General features: G+C 51.9%; 1 protein-coding gene across 1 annotated transcript in view; it reads left to right on the top strand.

Annotated features, from left to right (window-relative positions):
• The first annotated feature begins 3,933 nt into the window (after positions 1 to 3,933).
• The window catches only part of LOC140424690 (diacylglycerol O-acyltransferase 1-like), a 198,809-nt gene continuing 183,677 nt past the window's right edge, over positions 3,934 to 19,065 (top strand). Inside the window, exon 1 of the mRNA XM_072507974.1 lies at positions 3,934 to 4,135. Coding sequence (XP_072364075.1) covers positions 3,981 to 4,135 — 155 coding nt within the window. The 5' untranslated portion in view covers positions 3,934 to 3,980. The remainder of the gene's footprint in view (positions 4,136 to 19,065) is intronic.

Below are 19,065 nucleotides of genomic sequence, written 5' to 3'. Positions count from 1 at the left end.
AAGAACCTCGGGAGGACCATCATCTTAATTGCCTGCACCCTGCCCGCCAGCGATAAAGGCTGCATGTCCCACCTCCTAAAGTCCTCCTCCATTTGTTCTACCAGCCGTGTCAGATTAAGTCTATGCAAGGTTCCCCAGCTCCTAGTGATCTGAATCCCCAAGTATCGGAAGTTTCTTTCCACTTTCCTTAGCGGTAAGCCTTCTATCTCTCTACTCTGGTCCCCTGGATGTATCACATATAATTCACTCTTCCCCATGTTTAACCTATACCCCGAAAATTCCCCGAACCTCCTCAAGATTCGCATAACCTCTATCATCCCCCCCGCTGGGTCCGACACGTATAGCAATAGGTCATCCGCGTATAACGAGACTCGGTGTTCTTCTCCCCCTCTAGTCACCCCTCTCCATTTCCTGGAGTCTCTCAGCGCCATGGCCAGAGGTTCAATTGCCAGCGCAAACAACAATGGAGACAGCGGGCATCCCTGTCTTGTTCCCCTATATAATCGGAAATACTCCGATCTATGTCGACCTGTAACTACGCTTGCCGTTGGTGCCCCATAAAGTAGTCTAACCCAGCGAATAAATCCGTTCCCAAACCCAAACCTCCTTAACATTTCCCATAAATACTCCCACTCCACCCTATCAAATGCCTTCTCTGCGTCCATTGCCGCCACTATCTCTGCCTCCCCCTCCACTGAGGGCATCATTATCACCCCTAATAGCCGTCGCACGTTAACATTCAATTGTCTCCCTTTTACGAACCCTGTCTGGTCTTCGTGCACCACCCCTGGGACACAGTCCTCTATCCTCGATGCCAGCACCTTTGCTAGCAGTTTGGCGTCCACGTTCAATAGTGAAATAGGTCTATAGGACCCACACTGCATCGGATCTTTGTCCCTCTTCAAAATTAGCGATATCGTCGCCTCCGACATTGTCGGGGGTAGTGTCCCCCCTTCCCTGGCCTCATTGAATGTCCTCGCCAACAACGGGGCCAACAAGTCCACATATTTTCTGTAGAATTCCACCGGGAACCCGTCTGGCCCCGGGGCCTTCCCTGCTTGCATGCTTCCCAGTCCCTTAATAACCTCGTCCACCTCAATCGTTGGGAGGTCATTGCCTGACACTTGCGTGGGCCTCATGTTACATTTCACTGGCACCTTCCTCAATGTGGCATGGTATTTGCTACTCCCATTGTGGTCTCCTCTATATCGGGTTGACTGCTGTGCGAAACACCTTCACTCAGCCCGCGAGGGTGACCCCAACATTCCATCTGCTAGCCATTTCAACTCCCCGTCCTGCTCTCACGTCCACATGTCCGTCCTTGGCCTGCTGTAACGTTCCCAGTGAAGCCCAGCGCAATCTGGAGGAACAGCACCTCGTCTTCCGATTGGGAACGTTAGACTTCTGGACTTAACATTGAGTTCAACAACTTCAGACTGAACTCTCTCCTCCACCTTCACCCATTTTAAATATTGAAAAAATTTTTTGACCCAATCCAAGAAGCCCCTCACAGCCATATCTATCCCTTGTTGTGTCGTATTATTTTCATTGAGCACTGACCTTTATTCTACCATTCGCGCATTCTGATATCTTGCCTTTCTGCCACTATTACCCTTCTCCGGCCATTAACGTTTCCTTTGTCTCGTGACCTACAAATCTTTGTTGCAATTACTCCTGGCTCCCACCTATCGACTTTCTATTCTACCCCAGCTGCTCCACCCCTCTTACACAGTGCATAAGCCGTCACATTTCTCCCTCTGCTTAACTCTGAAGAATTCATACAGAGATTATCATGGGACTGTCACTTTAAGAAATGTTTGTCTGCTCATGTTACTGCGGTGATGTCAGAGTGTGGGTGGAGCTGAGCTCTGGCTCTGCTTTTTAGTTTCACTTTGAGAAAAGCTTGGGTATGTCTGTGTTTTTTTTGGTTTTGTTTCAGTGTTGGAGCTGAAGCCAGCCAAAGCAGGTGTACTGTTGTTCTCTCTGCCATGCAAAGACTATCTCTTGATCATTTGGCAAATTCAGTGGGATAACTGTTCTCAGTAGTGAATTTAAACCTGATGTGCCTCTGTTAAAAGTTTTTTAAAAGTCTTATGGATGTTAAAAGGAAAGCTTAAGGATTACTTAGTGTTGTATTCTTTGGGGGTTGCATCTGAATTAATGGTTGCTAAGATGTTCACTGTATGTTTTAAAAAGGTTAACTTGAGTTCATAGAATAAACATTGTTTTGCTTAAAAAAATACTTTACGATTTCTGCTGTACCACACCTGTAGAGTGGGCTGTGTGCTCCCAATACCACAATCTAGTAAAAGATGTGGGTCAGGCGAACTCCATGATACATTTTGGGGTTCTCTAAACACTGGCGCATAACAAGATAAACAGATTTTTAATCAGTGAGGGAATTGGGGGTTACAGGGATAAGGCGGGAAAGTGGAGGTGAGGATTATATCAGACAAGCCATGATCTCATTTGAATGGCAGAGCCGACTGGATGGCAGAGCAGAAGGGCGAAATGGCCTACTTCTGTTCCTGCATCTTACAGACTGGAAACGTTAACTCCGTTTCCCTCTCCACAGATGCTGGCCAACCTGCTGAGCTTTTCCAGCGTTTTCTGTCCTTGTAATAGGAATGCAAGTCTTCTCTCCCAGGTGGGTGTGATCCCGTGGCACTATTTGAAGTGTAAAGGACGTTCTTCCAGGTCTCACTGAGCGTTTCCCGCATCTTCTGTCTCTATTACAGGAATGCAAATGCCTTTCATGAACCAAAGGCAGGGAAATTGAGGATGTGGGTGTGCAACTCAGGGAGAGAGACTGTGAGGTTCTTGAGCAAATTAACATAGGGAGTGACAACGTATTGGAGGTGTTGGTCGGTTTAAAAGTGGACGGATCTCCAGGTTCAGATGAGTTGTGTCCCAGGCTGCTGTGGGAGGCGAGGGAGGAGATTGCAGGAGATTTTTAATTCCTCTCTGGCCACGGGGAGATGCCAGAGGACTGGAGTATAGCTAATGTCCTACTTTTTGAAAAAGATTGTAGAGGCAAACCAGTGAGCTATAGACTGGTGAGTCTCACATCAGTGGTAGGGAATCGAACCTGTGACCCTGGCACTGTGAAGCAACAGTGCTAACCACTGTGCTACCATGCTCGGCCAATACAATTATCAGTGAAAAAAACTCAAAGAGGAAACCAATTTAAATATGAGTCGATAATTTTAAAGAGGGAACGTCCACTGATTACATTTAGAGTTAGAAATTGATCTGCTCCAATTCCCACCAAGGAATCCACGTGTCCTCTCTGGAATTAAACTACATTTCCCAAGGGGCACTTCGGTTGCGGAACGCATGCGCGTTGCACACCAAAGGCGGAGTCGGCGAGTCGGAGCTGGGGTTGACGCTCCGCCACTGATTGGTTCCTGGTCCTCGGGCAGGCGTCACGAGCGCAAGGCGGGAAAGCTGTGCCAACGCGGGGAGGAGCGACAGCGATGATCCCGCCTCCCGTAACCAAGGAAACTTCAGAGATCCCGCCCCCGTCACTCGAAGGCTGGCCCGGAATCACAGCATTCCGTCCACCGCCACGCCCCAATACGGACGGCCCCGCCCACCGGCCCCACCCTCCGGCCTCGAGGCTCCTCCCCCACACAGCCGGCCCGTCCCCCGTCTAGCGCTGCCCCGACTCCCCTCCTCCGTCCCATTGCGCGGCCCCGCCTCCCGCCTGTCCCCGCCCCCCCCCCCCCGCGCGGCCCCCCTCCCCGCCGGCCAGCGCTGCTCCACCCCTCCTCATCCCCATTGCGTGGCCCCGCCCCCTGCCCGCTCGGTTGCCCCCCCCCCCCCCCCCGCACCAGCCCGCCCCACCCTCCCTGTCTCCGACCCCCCCTGTGCGGCCCCGCCCCCTGACGTCCCCGCCCCTTCCAGCCCCGCCCCCCGGCCCGCGCGGGCTGCCCCTCCTCCCGGCTGTACGGGACAGTCGTCTCTCCAAAGGTTCGGGGATGAACGAAGCGGCGGCCGCTGGCCGGCGGTGGCGCAGCCACGGGGCTGGGGACGGATGGGCGGGAGGTGGCAGAGCGGCTCGGACCCTCAGTTACCGGGACCTGAACAAACGGCAGGAGCCGGAGGTGCAACCGGCTGAGAGCAACTGGCTGAGGTAAACCCGCGAAACACCGGGAAAACTGCCCGAAACACCGGGAAAACTGCCCGAAACACCGGGAAAACTGCCCTAAACACCGGGAAAACTGCCCTAAACACCGGGAAAACTGCCCTAAACACCGGGAAAACTGCCCTAAACACCGGGAAAACTGCCCTAAACACCGGGAAAACTGCCCGAAACACCGGGAAAACTGCCCGAAACACCGGGAAAACCGCCCGAAACACCGGGAAAACTGCCCTAAACACCGGGAAAACCGCCCGAAACACCGGGAAAACTGCCCTAAACACCGGGAAAACCTCCCTAAACACCGGGAAAACCTCCCTAAACACCGGGAAAACTGCCCAAAACACCGGGAAAACCTCCCTAAACACCGGGAAAACTGGCAGAAACACCGGGAAAACCGCCCTAAACACCGGGAAAACTGCCCAAAACACCGGGAAAACCTCCCTAAACACCGGGAAAACTGCCAGAAACACCGGGAAAACTGCCCAAAACACCGGGAAAACCCCTCTAAACACCGGGAAAACAGCCCGAAACACCTGGAAAACCGCCCAAAACACCGGGAAAACCTCCCTAAACACCGGGAAAACCTCCCTAAACACCGGGAAAACCTCCCTAAACACCGGGAAAACAACCCAAAACACCGGGAAAACAGCCCAAAACACCGGGAAACAGCCCAAAACACCGGGAAAATCCCCTAAACACCGGGAAAACCGCCCGAAACACTGGGAAAACCGCCCGAAACACCGGGACAACCGCCCCAAAACACCGGGGAAACCGCTCCAAAACACCGGGAAAACCGCCCGAAACACCGGGAAAACCGCCCGAAACACCGGGAAAACCGCCCGAAACACCGGGAAAACAGCCCGAAACACCGGGAAAACCGCCCGAAACACCGGGAAAACCGCCCGAAACACCGGGAAAACCGCCCGAAACACCGGGAAAACCGCCCGAAACACCGGGAAAACCGCCCGAAACACCGGGAAAACCGCCCGAAACACCGGGAAAACCGCCCGAAACACCGGGGAAACCGCCCCAAAACATTGGGGAAACCGCTCCAAAACATTGGGGAAACCGCTCCAAAACACTGGGGAATCTGTCCAAAACACCGGGTAAACCGTGCAAACACCGGGAAAACCCCCTAAACACCGGGAGAACTGCCCAAAACACTGGGGAAACCGGTCCAAAACACTGGGGAAACCGGTCCAAAACACCGGGAAATCTGTCCATAACACCGGGAAATCTGTCCAAAACACCGGGAAATCTGTCCAGAACACTGGGAAAACCCAATAAAACACCCAGTAAAACACTGGGAAAACTGCTCAAAACACCAGGAAAACTGCCCAAAACACCGGATTAAAAGCCTCAAACACCAGGAAAACACGCAAAACACTGGGGAAAACCGCATATACACTGGGAGCCTCATCAAACTCTGGGAAAACCATCGGGAAAACACTTAAATTTTATTTCATTTATTGTCACATGTATCGAAGTACAGTGAAAAGTATTTTTCTGCGGCCGAGGAACGTACACAGTACGTACATAGTAGACAAAAGAATAATCAACAGAGTACATTGACAAATGGTACATCGACAAACAGTGATTGGTTACAGTGCGGAACAAGGGGCCAAACAAAGCAAATATATGAGCAAGAGCAGCATAGGGCGTCGTGAATAGTGTCTTACAGGGAACAGATCAGTCCGAGGGGGAGACGTTGAGTCTGGTAGCTGTGGGGAAGAAGTTGCTTCTATGTCTGGATGTGCGGGTCTTCAGACTTCTGTACCTTCTGCCTGATGGAAGGGTCTGGAAGAAGACAATGCCTGGGTGGGAGGGGTCTCAGACAATGCTGTCTGCCTTCCTGAGGCAGCGGGAGGTGTAGACGGAATCAATGTGGGGGTGGCAATGTGTGTAACGCGTTGGGCTGAGTTCACCACAGTCTGCAGTTTCTTGCGACACCAGGAAAACCGCATAAATACCATGAAAACACCATGGAACCCTCATGAAACACTGGGAAACCCTCATAAAACACCAGGAATACCACATAACCACCAGGAAAACACTGGGAAAACTGCATAAACACTGGGAAAACCACATACACACTGGGAAACTGCGTAAAACACCGGACAAACCGCAGAAAACACAGGAACCCGCAGAAAACACTCGGGAACCCTTAAAACACAAGGAAAACTGAGTAAAACACCGGGAAAACCGCATACACTGGGAAAACGGTGTAAAACACCGGGAAATTGTGTAAAACATGGGGAAAGCCACATAAAACAAGGGGAAACTGCTTAAAACACCAGGAAAACCGCATAAATACCAGGAAAACACATGAAAACCACCAGGAAAAATGCATAAACACCGGGAAAACCCTCAGGAAACTGTCCAAAACTCTGGGAAAACCGCCCAAACACCGGGAAAACTGTCACAAACGGGGAAAACCGCCACAAACACCAGAAAACCTGTCCAAAACACCGGGAAAACAATATGAAACACCGGGAAAATTAATGTAACCTCTTGTTCCTCTTGTTAAGAGGAAGAAGGAGGTCTATGTGAGGATGAGGTGTGAAGTTTCAGTTGGGGCGCTTGATAGTTACAAGGTAGCGAGGAAGGATCTAAAAAGAGAGCTAAGACGAGCAAGGAGGGGACATGAGAAGTATTTGGCAGGTAGGATCAAGGAAAACCCAAAAGCTTTCTATAGGTATGTCAGGAATAAAAGAATGACTAGGATAAGAGTAGGGCCAGTCAAGGACAGGGATGGGAAGTTGTGTGGAGTCTGAAGAGATAGGCGAGACACTAATGAATATTTTTCGTCAGTATTCACTCAGGAAAAAGATAATGTTGTGGAGGAGAATGCTGAGACCCAGGCTATTAGAATAGATGGCATTGAGGTACATAGGGAAGAGGTGTTGGCAATTCTGGACAGGCTGAAAATAGATAAGTCCCCGGGGCCTGATGGGATTTATCCTCGGATTCTCTGGGAAGCCAGGGAAGAGATTGCTGAGCCTTTGGCTTTGATTTTTATGTCATCATTGGCTACAGGAATAGTGCCAGAGGACTGGAGGATAGCAAATGTGGTCCCTTTGTTCAAGAAGGGGAGTAGAGACAACCCCGACAACTATAGACCGGTGAGCCTCACGTCTGTTGTGGGTAAAGTCTTGGAGGGGATTATAAGAGACAAGATTTATAATCATCTAGATAGGAATAATATGATTAGGGATAGTCAGCATGGTTTTGTGAAGGGTAGGTCATGCCTCACAAACCTTACCGAGTTCTTTGAGAAGGTGACTGAACAGGTAGACGAGGGTAGAGCAGTTGATGTGGTGTATATGGATTTCAGTAAAGCGTTTGATAAGGTTCCCCACGGTAGGCTATTGCAGAAAATACGGAGGCTGGGGATTCAGGGTGATTTAGAGATGTGGATCAGAAATTGGCGAGCTGAAAGAAGACAGAGGGTGATGGTTGATGGGAAATGTTCAGAATGGAGTTCAGTTACAAGTGGCTTACCACAAGGATCTGTTCTGGGGCTGTTGCTCATTTTTATAAATGACCTAGTGGAGGGCGCAGAAGGATGGGTGAGTAAATTTGCAGACGACACTAAAGTCGGTGGTGTTGTCGACAGTGCGGAAGGATGTTGCAGGTTACAGAGGGACATAGATAAGCTGCAGAGCTGGGCTGAGAGGTGGCAAATGGAGTTTAATGTAGAGAAGTGTGAGGTGATTCACTTTGGAAGGAATAACAGGAATGCGGAATATTTGGCTAATGGTAAAATTCTTGAAAGTGTGGATGAGCAGAGGGATCTCGGTGTCCATGTACATAGATCCCTGAAAGTTGCCACCCAGGTTGATAGGGTTGTGAAGAAGGCCTATGGAGTGCTGGCCTTTATTGGTAGAGGGATTGAGTTCCGGAGTCGGGAGGCCATGTTGCAGCTGTACAAAACTCTGGTACGGCCGCATTTGGAGTATTGCATACAGTTCTGGTCACCTCATTATAGGAAGGACGTGGAAGCTTTGGAACGGGTGCAGAGGAGATTTACCAGGATGTTGCCTGGTATGGAGGGAAAATCTTATGAGGAAAGGCTGATGGACTTGAGGTTGTTTTCGTTGGAGAGAAGAAGGTTAAGAGGAGACTTAATAGAGGCATACAAAATGATCAGGGGGTTGGATAGGGTGGACAGTGCGAGCCTTCTCCCGCGGATGGAAATGGCTAGCACGAGGGGACATAGCCTTAAACTGAGGGGTAATAGATATAGGACAGAGGTCAGAGGTAGGTTCTTTACGCAAAGAGTGGTGAGGCCGTGGAATGCCCTACCTGCAATAGTAGTGAACTCGACAACATTGAGGGCATTTAAAAGTTTATTGGATAAGCATATGGATGATAATGGCATAGTGTAGGTTAGATGGCTTTTGTTTTTTGACTTCCCATGTCGGTGCAACATCGTGGGCCGAAGGGCCTGTACTGCGCTGTATCATTCTATGTTCTATGTAATGCACCGGGAAAACCACCCACCGGGAAACCTGCCCGAAACAACGGAAAACCCGCCCCGAACACCGGGAAAACCACCCGAACACTGGGAAAACCGCATAAACACCGGAAAAAGCCTGTCAAACATCGGGAAAACCGGGTGGCAGGGCCGCACAGTGGTTAGAACTGTTGCTTCACATGCAAGGATCCCGGGTGCGATTCCCGGCTTGGGTCACTGTCTGTGCGGAGTCTGCACATTCTCCCCGTGTCTGCGTGGGTTTCCTCCGGGTGCTCCGGTTTCCTCCACACGTCCCAAAAGATGTGCGGGTTAGGTGAATTGGACATTCTGAATTCTCCCTCTGTGTTTAGAAATTTTCCGGATCAACTGGCTGAGGTAAACGCGTGAAACACGGTGTCTATCCATGTTCCTGTCAGCAAATCACCTTAAATACGTGTCTATCCGTGGCCCTGTCGGTAAATCATCCTAAACACAGTGTCTATCTGTTTGGGTGCACAGAGGGAATGAAAACAAGATTTGGAAATCAAATGCAAAACAATTGTGTTGATTTATAACCTGGCAAATACGGTGTACTTATCGGCAGGCGTGGTTGGTTTTAGGAACATGTATGTGCCACAAAAGAAACTAATGTATATGTTTGTACACTGCAGAGCAGGTATTGTTTCATAAATTGGAGAGGAAGAGAGAAGCAAAGTGTAGAACCTTTGGCAAGCTCAGATGCAAAATGCTTCCAATTTGAAAGGAAGGTGAGAGAGGATGAAACTTTGCAAGTTTGATGGAGGCTGTGGTGAGAGAGAAATCCATGAACGGTCCCAACAAATGCCAGCATGTGGTAACGGTAACCGAGGAGGGACTCAAACACCTGGGATTGGGAAGAGCCGAGGTGTTCCTGGCCGGGCTGAACGAACGATTGTCCAGATCAGGCCGTGTGGGAGAGGAGGAGCTGTTGATTAATCAAGGGTTGGTTTGAGAGAAAAGAGCGCGTGGAGGAGCCCATGTGTGGTCGATTCACAAGATACGTCACCGAGCGAGGAGAAAAGTAGAGAATGGGAGACATTTGGACAAGTGTGATGCTACATTGGTCTTCATCGCAGGCGAGAGCGGTGCAGGAAGATTGAGTGTCGCAAGTCTCAGTTTGTGCTGGGAGATCCCATGGCCGTGGCAGTAAATTTGAAACTTTAAAATGGGAGGGGAGGCAGTAATACACAAAGAACAATACAGGAACAGGCCCTTCGGCCCTCCAAGCCTGTACTGGTCATGATACCAACCTTGGCCAAAACCCTCGGCACTTCTGGTGCTACCTTTATTTATAAACCACAAGCAGGGAGTATGTTTCCTGTATTGACCAAATGATCTCACAACCAGTATGTTCGTTCAAAAGACAGTTTGTTATTAAACACGAGACTTACATCAATGTGCAACGATACACGCGGCTACGCATTAAACTACACCTATCAACTAAGATGACCTTTACTTAACTTCTGGGTGACCGTCTCTGTGCGGGTGGATAAGGCCTTTATCTGAGTCCCCACGAGTGTCGGCTGGAAGTCGTCAGGTGCGTCTCGGCTGCGGCTTGTCTCTCTCAGGTTGCGATCGCGGGTCTTGAACTTGGCTGGTCGTTATGCTGCGATTGGTGTGGGCACAGGCCGGTCCCAAAAGGGACCGATCCCTAGTGCGCAGGGACTCTTATCCTTCTCTTTCGCGCCCTTTTGGGTGGTATTCAGGATCCAATGGTTCAATAGGGTCTCGATCGCTCTAATCGATACCGGCCAATTAGGGGCGGGTACCTCGGTGGTGGGGCGGGGCCTAGTTACCATTGTTCTCAGTGCATAGGCCTTTCCAAATAAGGGGAGGTGGCGCCAGTGAGTCTGCTACTGTTGCTATTCCTTAATTTGAGTCTATTGTCTTGGGGAAATTGGCGATTGACCTTTAAACCAGGTGCAAGTTTCAGTTCGGTCTGGTTTTCCTTGGCACAATACACAGAGGCTGTGTACTGTCTATGTCGTCCTGTCTGTGTCCCGACTTGACCACAATTCCCATTATCCTTTGCGGGCGACCATTTTAGATGGCCACACTTTGTGCCGTATCCCTCTATACCCCTTCTATCCATGTATTTGTCAAGATGCCTTTTGAGCGCTGTTAATGTATCTGCTCCCACAACCTCCCCTGGCAACGCTTTCCAGGCACTCCCCACCCTCTGCGCAAAAAAACACACCTGGCACATCTCCTCTAAACTTTGCCCCAGGGACCTTAAACCCATGCCCCCTGGTGATTGACCCCTCTATCCTGGGAAAGAGTGCCTGCCCATTCATTCTATCCATGCCCTTCATAATCTTGTCGACCTCTATCAGATCGCTCCTCAACCTCCGTTGTTCTAATGAAAACAGTCTGAGCCTATTCAGCCTCTCCACATAGGTAGCACCCTCCAGATCAGGCAACATCCTGGTAAACCTCCTCTGCACCCTCTCCAAAGTGTGGCGACCAGAATTGTGCGCAATATTCCAAGTGCGGACTTACCAAGGTTCTGCAGCATGACTTGCCAGTTAGTGTAGTGTTATTGTCATTGGATTAGTAATGACACCCAGGTCACTGGTTCCAATCCTGCTGGGGCAAATGGTGATCATTTGCACCACTGAACATAGTAACCCTTCTTCCTGCCCTTTTTTTAAAAAAAAAACCTTTTGACAGACATTGCCTCCCACTCCCATCCGACTGCGTAACGTATTATCGGGGCCAATTGGCTTGGTGCCAAACTCAATTGACCCGTGATTAATTTTTGGGGGGTTTAACGAGCTGGTTGCCAGTCTTTGCGCCCACCCACTTTTCGTGTTATGGGGCTGAGCTCGGGAGTTTGGAAGGAATAAATGAGGTGGGTGCCACTCCCCTGCTGAAAACGCACCCGGCGAGGGCACCTAAAAATCAGCCCCTAGTCTCATGAAGTGACCATTAAACTATTATTGATTGTTGTCAGGGAGGAAACCTGCCAGTCTGCGGCTGATAGGTTATCAGGGGTCGGCAGAATGCAGCTTTTGAAGTTACTATCAGATCAGCCATAATATTACACGTCAGAGCAGGCTTGGGGGGAGGGGGGGGGGGCGCGGCACAGCAGCAGTGGTTAGCACTGTTGCTTCACAGTTCCAGGTTTGATTCCTGGCTTGGGTCACTGTCTGTGCGGAGTCTGCACGTTCTCCCCGTGTCTGCGTGGGTTTCCTCCGGGTGTTCCAGTTTCCTCCAAAGATGTGCAGGTTAGGTGGATTGGCCATGATAAATTGCCCTTAGTGTCCAAAGAGGTTAGGTGGAGTTACGTGGATAGGGTGGAGGTGTGGGCCATTTCCAAGGCCTGGTGCAGACTTGATGCGCCGAATGGCCTCCTTCTGCACTGTAAATTCTATGTTCTATGTAAATTCTATGAATGGCCTATTCCTGCCCCTTGCTCGCATGAGACTGTAGATTCACAGCAATGTGATGGACTATCAACTGCTCTCTGACATGGTCTAGCAAGCTACTCAGTTCAAGGGTAATTAGGGATGCACAGCAAATGCTGGCCTTTAGCAAGCAGCGTCCGCAATAGAGGTTGGATGTAGGGCTATTGGACAAAGCAGTGTGCGAGAGGTTGAGGAAGTGCATGCTGAATTACCTACTGGTAAATGATACGGGGGAGGTCTCAGCAGCGGTGGTCTGGGAAGCGCTGAAGGCAGTGGTGAGAGGAGAGCTGATCTCGATCCGGGCTCATAGGGTCAGGCCGGACAGGGCAGAGACAGAGCGACTGGTAAAGGAGATTTTACGAGTTGATAGGAGGTATGCGGAGGCCCCAGAGGCAGGGCTTCTAAGGGAACGCCGGAGGCTACAGGCGGAATTTGGTTTGTTAACCACCGGGAGGGCAGTGGAACAGCTCAGACAGGTGAAGGGGGCGATTTGTGAGAAGGCCAGCAGGATGCTTGCACAGCAGCTCAGAAAGAGGTAGGCAGCTAGAGAAATAGGGAAAGTTATTGACGGGGATGGGAACTTAGTTGGGGGCTCGGCGGGTGTGAGCAAGGCCTTTCGGGACTTTTATAGCAGGTTGTATAGGTCGGAACCCCCTGGGGAGCCGGAGGGACCGAGGCACTTCTTGGATGGGCTGACTTTCCCAAAGGTGGATGGGGAGCTCGTGGAAGGGCTGGGGTCCCCGATCGGGCTGAAGGAGATAGTGGAGAGTCTGAAGGCCATGCAGTCGGGTAAGGCCCCGGGACCGGGCGGGTACCCAGCCGTGTTCTATAAAAAGTTCGCTGGAATATTGGGGCCGGTACTGATGAAGGTCTTTAACAAGGCGATGTCTTGTTACAGACGATGTCACAGGCCATGATCTCGCTCATCCTGAAACGGGACGAGGACCCGGAGCTATGTGGGTCTTACAGGCCGATTTCCTTGCTGAACATAGATGCCAAACTTCTGGCCAAAATCCTGTCCTCCAGGATCGAGGACTGTGTACCGGGCGTTATAGTGGAGGATCAGACGGGGTTCGTTAGGGCAGGCAGTTGGTGGCCAATGTAAGAAGGCTGCTAAATGTGATCATGATGCCCCCGGAAGGTAGAGAGGTGGAGGTAGTGGTCGCAATGGATGCGGAGAAAGCCTTTGACCGGGTTGAGTGGGATTATTTGTGGGAGGTGTTGGAGCGGTTCGGGTTTGAGAGGGGCTTTATTGACTGGGTTAGGTTGCTGTACCGGGCTCCGGTTGCAAGTGTGTGGACAAACAGGGCGACTTCGGACTATTTCAGACTGTACCGGGGGACGAGACAGGGATGCCCCCTCTCCCCACTGCTGTTGGCGCTGCCGATAGAGCTGTTGGCAATTGCTCTGAGGGCCTCAAGGGGCTGGTTCCGGGGGGGTGGAGCACAGGGTCTCGCTGTGTGCGGATGACCTACTGTTTTATGTCTCAGACCCAATGGAGGGGATGGAAGAAATTATGGGAATTTTAGGGGAATTCGGCCGGTTTTCGGGGTATAAGCTCAATATGGGGAAGAGCGAGATGTTTGTGGTCCAGGTGAGGAGAGGCGACTGGGGCAACTGCCGTTCAGAGTGGTAGGGGACAGTTTCAGGTACCTGGGTATCAAGTGGCGCGGGATTGGGACAGGTACATAAATTGAACTTGGCCCGGTTGGTGGATCAGATGAAGGAGGATTTCCGGAGATGGGATGCGCTCCTGTTGTCTCTGGCGGGCAGAGTTCAATCGGTAAAAATGACGGTCCTCCCGAGATTCCTATTCGTTTTCCAATGCCTCCCCATCTTCATCCCGCGGTCATTTTTTAAGCGGATCAATAAGATTATTGTGGGCTTTGTGGGGGGGGCAAGTCCCCACGAGTGAAGAGGGTAAATGCTCGAGCGGAGTCTGGGGAGATGGAGGGCTGGCGCTGCCGAATTTCAGCAATTACTACTGGGCGGCTAACATAGCCATGGTGAGGAGGTGGCTGGTGTGGGGGGAGCCGGCATGGGTGCGCATGGAGGAGGCTTCTTGTAAGGGCGCAAGTTTGGGGGCGTTGGTAACAGCGACTCTGCTGTTCCCGCCGGCGCGGTACTTCACCAGTCCAGGAGTGGTGGCGGCCCTGAGAGTCTGGGGGCAGTGGAGGAGACATGTGGGAGCAGAGGGAGCATCGGACTGGTCCCCAATCTGTAATAATCACCGGTTTGCCCCGGGGAGGATGGGCGGGGGGGCGGGTTCTGAATTGGCGGAGAGCGGGGATTGAGAGGATGGGGGACTTGTTTATAGAAGGAAGCTTCCTGAGTATGAGGGCGCTGGAGGAGAAGTTTGCGTTGGCGGGGGGAAATGAATTCCGATATTTACAGGTGCGGGACTTTCTGCGGAGGCAGGTACCAACCTTCCCACTCCGGGGGATTCAGGATAGGGTGGTCTATAGAGGATGGATAGGAGAGGGGTGCGTCTCGGACATATATAAAGAACTTATGGGTTCGGAGGAGACGCAGACCGAGGAGCTGAAGCGAAAGTGGGAGGAGGAGCTGAGAGGGAGAGATAGAGGAGGGCATTTGGGCGGACGCATTGAGTAGAGTCAACGCGACCACAACATGCGCCAGGCTCAGCCTGATCCAATTCAAGGTCGTGCACCGGGCTCACGTGACAGTGGCCCGGATGAGCAGATTCTTTGGGGTGGTGGACAGGTGTGCGAAGTGTCCGTGGAGGCCAGCGAACCATGTCCATATGTTCTGGGCATGTCCAAAACTGAGGGGATTTGGGCAGGGGTTTGCCGATGCCATGTCTACGGTATTAAATACGAGGGTGGCAATGGGTCCAGAGGTGGCGGTTTTTGGAGTGTCGCAGGATCCGGGAATCCAGGAGGAGAAAGAGGCGGATGTTCTGGCCTTTGCCTCCCTGGTAGCCCAGAGGCGCATATTACTAGCATGGAGGGACTCAAAGCCCCCGAAGTCGGAGACCTGGCTATCGGACATGGCTGGCTTCCTCTGCCTGGAGAAGATTAAGTTCGCCTTGAGAGGGTCTCTGTTAGGGTTCGCCCGGAGGTGGCAACCATTTGTCGACTTCCTCGAAGAGAATTAATCGTCAGCAGAAGGGGGGGAGGGGGGGGGAAGGGGGTTAGGTTAGCATAGATTAGGGGGGGTAAACAGTGGTAGGACCTGTGGGAGTGGGAGATGGTATTTGCACTATGTTAATATTTTCCTTGTTTTGTACATTGTTGATTTTGCTGCTGTTACAATGCCAAAGAAATACCTCAATAAAATGTTTATTTAAAAAAAAAACAAATGCTGGCCTTGCCAGTAGAGCCCACATCCTGTGAAAGAATAAATTAAAAAACAATCCACAGCTCAAAGTTACAGTGATGCAAGAGGAAATGTGTCTTTCAGTAGAAGTTTAAGATGTTTTTTTGGCCAAAACACAGGGACTGCAAAGATAGCCATCTCTGTTTGTTTTGGCCACTCTGATACGTTTCAGGGTCAATGTACCAACTTGTGTTGAGGAAGAGAATGGTTATTCGCCACTCTTTGTGCTGCTCGTCCAGCCTTGAAGCAAATGCTAGTTGAAGTAATGCCTGTGTGACTGTCACACGGACTATGACTTGCAATAAGTAGGTTGTGGGTTCAGGCCTGCTCCTGGGTTTGAGCACCATCCAGGCCAGGGGTTCACAAATTGGGGTCCGTGGACCCCTAGGGGTCTGTGAAGGGTCAGCAGGGCGGTGGCACCCACCTCATCACCTTCCTGCCGATCCCCCGAGTTCACCCCCATCACCCGGTAAGTGGGTGGGCGCCAAAACTGACAACAAGCCCGTTCTCCCCCAGATAAATAATCGCGGGACAATTGAGTTTGTCACTAAGCTGGCGGCTGAATGAAAATGAAAATTGCTTATTGTCACAAGTAGGCTTCAAATGAAGTCACTTGTGAAAAGCCCCTAGTCGCCACATTCCGGCACCCGTTTGGGGAGGCTGGTATGGGAATTGAACCGTGCTGCTGGCCTGCCATGGTTTGCTTTCAAAGTCAGTGATTTTACCTGTGCTAAACCAGCCCCTGCCACATGAACGGTAAACACTGGTTCAAACGCACAAAATCTACAAAGAATTAGAGATATCAAATGGGTCTATAAGAGCAGGACCTTGTTGACCCTAACATTCGAGCTACGAAGAGAGGCTGGATAAGCTCGAATTGTTTTCCTTGGAACAGAGAAGGCTGAGGGGCGACCTGATTGAGGTGTCTAAGGTTATGAGGGGCATGGACAGGGTGGATGGGAAGCAGCTGTTCCCCTTAGTTGAAGGGCGAATAACAAGGGGGGGGGCATAATTTTAGGGTGAGGGGCAGGACGTTCAGAGATTTTTTGTTGTTGTTGAAAATAATTTTTATTAAAGTTTTCACAAAATATCAACAACAAAATGTAAAAGGAACCCAGTTGAATTAAGTACAAAACCAAACAAAACAACCCTGTACCCCCTCCCCCCTATACAGAAATAATAAATTAACACCCCGAATTAACACATAGCAAATATATACACCCCCTCAGATCTCCCAGTATAGACAAACAAAAATAAAATAGACCCCCCCCCTCCCTGGGTTGCTGCTGCTGCTGACCAATGTCTATCGTTCTGCCAGGACGTCCAAGAACGGTTGCCACCGCCTGAAGAACCCTTGCACCGATCCCCTTAAGGTAAATTTCACCCTCTCCAATTTAATAAACCCCACCATATCGTTGATCCAGGATTCCACGCTTGGGGGCCGCGCATCCTTCCACTGAAGAAGAATCCTTCGCCGGGCTACCAGGGACGCAAAGGCCAGAATACCGGCCTCTTTCGCCTCCTGCACTTCCGGCTCCCCTGCAACCCCACATATTGCGAGCCCCCAACCCGGTTTGACCCTGGATCCTACCACCCTCGACACCGTCCTCGCTATGCCCTTCCAAAATTCCTCCAGCGCTGGGCATGCCCAGAACATATGGGTGTGATTTGCTGGGCTCCCTGAGCACCGAACACACCTGTCCTCACCCCCAAAAAACCGGCTCATCCTCGTCCCGGTCATGTGTGCCCTGTGCAGCACCTTAAACTGTATGAGGCTGAGCCTCGCGCACGAAGAGGAAGAGTTCACCCTCCCAAGGGCATCTGCCCACGTCCCCTCCTCGATCTCCTCCCCCAACTCCTCCTCCCACTTACCTTTCAGCTCCTCCACCGAGGCCTCCTCCTCCTCCTGCATCACCTGGTAAGTTTCGGAGATCTTCCCCTCTCCAACCCACACCCCCGAGAGCACCCTGTCCTGTACTGTGTGTGGCAGTAGCCGTGGGATTTCCACCACTTGCCGCCTGGCAAACGCCCTTACCTGTAGATACCTAAAGGTGTTCCCCGGGGGGAGCCCGTACTTCTCCTCCAGCTCACCCAGGCTCGCGAACTTCCCATCCACAAACAGGTCCCCCAACCTTCTTATCCCTGCCCTGTGCCACCCCAAAAACCCTCCATCTATTTTCCCTGGGACAAACCGGTGGTTCCCCCATATCGGGGTCCACACCGAGGCCCCCACTTCCCCCCTGTGCCGCCTCCATTGCCCCCAGATTTTGAGGGTAGCCACCACCACCGGGCTCGTGGTATACCTCATTGGAGGGAGCGGCCGCGGCTCCGTTGCCAGCGCCCCCAGACTCATACCCACACAGGACGCTGTCTCCAGCCTCTTCCATGCAGCCCCCTCCCCCTCCATCACCCACTTGCGCACTATCGCCGCATTGGCGGCCCAGTAGTACCCACAGAGGCTGGGCAGCGCCAGCCCCCCCCCCCCCCCCCCCCCCCCCCCATCCCTACTCCGCTCCAGGAACACCCTTCGCACCCTCGCAGTTCCTCGCGCCCACACAAACCCCGTTATACTCCTGTTGACCCGCCTAAAGAAGGCCTTCGGGATAAGAATGGGGAGACAGTGGAACAGGAACCAAAACCTTGGGAACACCGTCATCTTGACTGACTGCACCCTACCCGCCAGGGACAGCGGCAACGCATCCCACCTCTTAAACTCCTCCTTCATTTGCTCCACCAGCTTCGTGAAATTAAGTCTATGCAGGGCCCCCCAGCTCCTGGCCACCTGGACCCCCAAATACCTGAAGCTCCTCTCCGCCCTTTTTAGTGGGTGCTCGCCAACCCCCCCTTCCTGGTCCCCTGGGTGAACCACGAACAACTCGCTCTTCCCCATGTTGAGCTTGTACCCTGAGAAATCCCCGAACTCCCTGAGGATCCTCATTACCTCCGGCATTCCCCCCACCGGGTCCGCCACATATAGCAGCAGGTCGTCCGCATAGAGCGACACCCTATGCTCCAACCCACCCCGCACCAACCCCCTCCAGTTCCTCGACTCTCTCAGTGCCATAGCCAGGGGTTCAATCGCCAGTGTGAAGAGCAGGGGGGGGCAGGGGACACCCCTGCCTCATCCCTCGGTGCAACCGAAAGTACTCGGACCTCCTCCTGTTTGTGGCCACACTCGCCACCGGGACCTCATACAACAGCCTAACCCACCTGACAAACCCCTCCCCAAACCCGAACCTCTTCAGCACCTCCCACAGGTACCCCCACTCTACCCTATCGAAGGCTTTCTCAGCATCCATCGCCACCACTATCTCCGCCTCCCCCTCCCTCGCCGGCATCATGATAACGTTCAAAAGCCTCCGCACATTTGCGTTCAACTGTCTCCCCTTCACAAACCCCGTCTGGTCTTCATGGATGATCTGCGGCACTCAATCCTCAATCCTCGTGGCTGAGACCTTCGCCACCACCTTGGCATCTACATTTAGCAACAAAATCGGCCTGTAAGACCCACACTGCAGAGGATCCTTGTCCCGCTTCAGGATCAAGGAGATCAGTGACCGGGACATCGTCGGGGGCAAGGCCCTCCCCTTCCCTTGCCTCATTGAAGGTCCTAACCACCAACAGGTCCACATATCTTTTGTAGAATTTGACTGGGAAACCATCCGGCACCGGTGCCTTCC

Source organism: Scyliorhinus torazame, chromosome 6, assembly GCF_047496885.1.
Source record: "Scyliorhinus torazame isolate Kashiwa2021f chromosome 6, sScyTor2.1, whole genome shotgun sequence".
NCBI classification, from domain to species: domain Eukaryota; kingdom Metazoa; phylum Chordata; class Chondrichthyes; order Carcharhiniformes; family Scyliorhinidae; genus Scyliorhinus; species Scyliorhinus torazame.
The sequence above is the reverse complement of the archived record's forward strand: the minus strand, read 5'-3'. Positions and strand labels throughout refer to the sequence as shown.